The sequence below is a fragment of the Rutidosis leptorrhynchoides genome, chromosome 6 (genome assembly GCF_046630445.1).
Source record: "Rutidosis leptorrhynchoides isolate AG116_Rl617_1_P2 chromosome 6, CSIRO_AGI_Rlap_v1, whole genome shotgun sequence".
Classification (NCBI taxonomy): Eukaryota; Viridiplantae; Streptophyta; class Magnoliopsida; order Asterales; family Asteraceae; genus Rutidosis; species Rutidosis leptorrhynchoides.
Genome location: NC_092338.1, coordinates 257970995 through 257974698, shown reverse-complemented (window position 1 = coordinate 257974698; position 3704 = coordinate 257970995). Strand labels below are relative to the sequence as shown.

At 35.7% G+C, this 3704-nt stretch overlaps 2 protein-coding genes across 2 annotated transcripts; both read right to left on the bottom strand.

The window, feature by feature from the left end:
• Window positions 1-1276: 1276 nt before the first annotated feature.
• On the bottom strand, window positions 1277-1627 carry LOC139854478 (uncharacterized mitochondrial protein AtMg00860-like). Its single transcript, XM_071843780.1, has one exon. The coding sequence runs from the start codon at window positions 1625-1627 to the stop codon at window positions 1277-1279; it is 351 nt and encodes a 116-aa protein (XP_071699881.1).
• Window positions 1628-2110: 483 nt separating this feature from the next.
• LOC139854476 (uncharacterized) lies at window positions 2111-2888 on the bottom strand. The gene is made up of 2 exons (XM_071843779.1): window positions 2544-2888; window positions 2111-2449 (listed from the first exon to the last, which is right to left on the bottom strand). Exons 1-2 carry the CDS (start codon window positions 2886-2888, stop codon window positions 2111-2113), a joined length of 684 nt encoding a protein of 227 aa, XP_071699880.1.
• Window positions 2889-3704: the final 816 nt, after the last annotated feature.

Sequence of the window (3704 nt, the reverse complement as noted above, 5' to 3'; positions counted from 1 at the left end):
GATTGTTTCAGAAACTAAGTGGAGATACCAATTGTGCTAAAGGATGAAAATACCCTTTAACCAATAAAATATTGGTATGAACAGTGGTCGTATGGGCTCCAAGGATATAATTAGAATATCAATTTCATTTGATAAATAATAAAAAATAAACCTACAAATTAGTGATGACGTAACTCCGTAGGGTTGTATAATAATTCATGAAAATCAAATGCGGATGATAATATATTGTAAATATAGTTGTGGATTATTAATGACCTTATTGAGAAAGGTTCTTAGATATTGTCGATAGGCAGTTGTTTAAACGTTAAAAGTATTAAAACTGGCGATAAGTATAGTTCAGTAATCCGGTAACTCCTTTTTAAAATACTGAACTGAAAAATAAAAGAGTAACATCGGTGTTTAGATTAGTGTTTACGATTTATAACGATATTAATCAATCTATCAAATGAGCATGAAACAAAACTCACATTTTTAAAAAAAGTCAACATACACACACACACACTATATATATATATATATATATATATATATATATATATATATATATATATATATATATATATATATATATATATATATATATATATATATATATCTGTGAGTCAATGAAATGTATAATTAGACTCCTAATGAATTGTGCTTAATCAATCGAATCGATCAAAATTATGTAAGTCAATAATTTGCTAATCAATAATTAAATGTACAAAGACGAAGGAAAAAAGTTACGAAAAAAGCATTAAAAAGGTTTAGGGATATATTATAAAACAAAAAGTGAGAGGGTTAAAAAATAAAAATAAAATGAGGTTGAAGAATAAGAGTGAAAATGATAAAAAGTGTATTTTTTGGAGTGCAGAACTGAAAAGGATATAAAAGGCACCCAGACTCGTTCACGGTAAGTCATTAATTCTCGAGAATCATTAATTACATCGTATTTTTGATTCACCATTAGTTCAAATGTTCATCCCTCAAGGCTTCTAACTGAGTTATCTTTAGACGATTCACTAGGTCAGACACAATCTCAGTTCACATAAATTTAACACTATCAGTTGATCTTTTACGAATCATTGCATCTGCAACCACATTTACCCTTTACCAGGATGATAGTTTATTTCACACTCATAATCCTTAAATAACTCTTGCCACCTTCTTTGACGCATATTCAGTTCTTTCTGCGAGAAGATATACTGTAAACTCTTACGGTCAATGCAAATCACACAATGTGTACCATACAGATAATGTCTCCACAATTCCAATGCAAAAACTACTACAACCATTTCTAAATCATGTGCTGGATTTCATTCGGTTTCAATTGTCGAGAAGCATACGCAATTACACAATATCTTTTCATCAATACATAACCTAAACCGGATAACGACGCATCACAATACACCACAAAATCATCTGATCCTTCAGGAAGGGCTAACACTAGAGCTTGACACAATAATTGTTTCAGAGTTTGGAACGCATTTTCTTGTTCATCACTCCATTGAAAACACACATCTTTTCTGGTTAATTTTGTCAAAGAACCCGCGATCTTTGAAAAATCTTTGATAAACCGTCGGTAGTAACAGGCTAACCATAGGAAACTCTTGATCTCTGTCAGATTCTTTGGTGAATTCCAATTCATCACATCCTTATTTTTTAATGGATCCACTTTAGTACCTTATGCACAGATAATACGACCCAAAACTAGAACTCACACTTAGAAAACTTCACATAGAGTTTCTCACGTTTCAAGTTCTAACACTTGGTGCAAATTCTCTGCATGTTCGGATTCAGTCTTCAAATAAATCAGTATGTCGTCAATGAATACTATCACAAATTTATCGAGAAACTATCGACACACTCGATTCATCAAATCCATGAAAATTGCTAATGCATTCATTAACCCAAATGGCATTACTAGAAACTCATAATGATCGTACCTAGTACGAAAAGCTGTTTTTGGAATATCGAATTCAGTAATACAAACCTGATGATACCTGGAATGCAAATATATTTTCAAAAAGAACGAGGCCCCTTGAATCTGATGGAATAAATCATCTATCCACGGAAGAGGATACTTATTCTTCACTATTCTTTTGTTCAGTTCCCGATAATTAATGCACATTCAGAGCGTCCCATCTTTCTTTTGCATGAACAATACTAGCGCATCCCATGGCGAATAAATCGGAAGAATAAACCCGCGGTCCAATAGTTCTTGAATCTGAGATATCATTTCACGTATCTTTGAGGGAGCTAACCTATAAAGAGCTTTAGCAACTAGCGTAGCCCCTGACACTAGGTCAATTTTATACTCAACTTCTCTGATCGATGCTAACCCTGGCAGATCATCTAGAAACACTTTTGGATACTCAGACACTATAGGGATATCAGACATGACCTTCTTTTCTTTCTTCACATCGAGCACATAGGCTAGGAAGGAATCACATTCCTTGGTCAAGGATTTCTAGCATTCATCATTGAGATTAGAGGACAATGGAACCCACCACATTCACTCCGAGCTACAACCCGTCTCCCCATCGGTCAAAGGAAAAAAGTACGATCTTTTTATGGCACTTAATACTAGCCTTATGGTCACTTAGCCAATCCATTCCTAGTACTATTTCAAAACTAGGTATAAGCATCACTAGGCAAGTCATAGGGAATAAGCTACCCTTTTTATCAATAGTAGCCCCAGACACATATGTTGTAACTGGAACCGTCCTACCATCACCCACTTCAACACTTAAAGGTTCGGGAAATGGCATATTCAGCTTGGTATAGAAAACAGTTGACATAAATGAGCAATATTCTCCACAGTGAAATAACGCACGAGACAGCACAAAATTTGTTAAGAACATATCGGTAATTGCATCGTCAGTAGCAGTAGCATTGTCTACTATCATTTGGAAGGCTCTTGCTTCATTTGGTAGAGGATTCTTTCATTTCTGCCCTGTGGTGGAAGTAGAAGATCCTCTAGCTGACATGGCATGTACCTTTGACCCTGACCCAATACCAGAATACACTTTCCTTACAGACGGGCACTCTGTAGATCTATGACCTTCTTTCTGATAATTCCAACACACATTGTATTACTTTCAGTTCTCGCACTTCGGGCAGCCTTAATATCGCATTCAGTAACCTTTACTAACATATGAGCTTGTGACAAGGTAGTAGCAAGCCTTGCAACTGTTCGGTACTCGGGCTTAGAAATTTCCACAAAGCATTGCACTCGAGACTGATCATCGGGAACCACTGATGAACGAATCTCAGCTTATCCATAAATTGTTCAAAAACCTCATCCACTGTCATTTTCATCTCCATGAACTCTTGCTTCAATAGGTTAATCTCGTACGCCGTATAATATTGTTCACAAACGTTTGCTGCAAATTTTTCTGAAGTAACTTGGTTGAGTTGTTCTTTCGATAAAAGGGCGGTGATCGTATCCCACCATACCATGGCTCTTTTCTTCAAAAGCCAACTACCATAAGTCATTCGTAGTTCTGGCTCACACTGATAGGCTTTCAGCGCCTGTTCCATTTCCCTTAACCAATTCATTGTAACTACATGATCATGGTCACCCAAATACTCAAGGGCTTGCAGTCTAAAAACTGCTTAAATGTGCACTATTTCTTTTCTTTCACTACTTGCTGAAACACAGGAGTTTGAAATGGGGTCATCACGGGATTTTGATACTGATATTGAGGTTGGGAAGGATGCTG

Bases quoted from the DNA above. Each gene is read 5' to 3' on its own strand.
- LOC139854476 (XM_071843779.1), bottom strand. From the start codon at position 2,888: ATGATAGTAGACAATGCTACTGCTACTGACGATGCAATTACCGATATG. The intron at 2,450-2,543 runs GTACTTTTTTCC...GATGAATGCTAG, and splicing joins TTAAGTGCCATAAAAAGATC to AAATCCTTGACCAAGGAATG.
- LOC139854478 (XM_071843780.1), bottom strand. From the start codon at position 1,627: ATGAATTGGAATTCACCAAAGAATCTGACAGAGATCAAGAGTTTCCTA.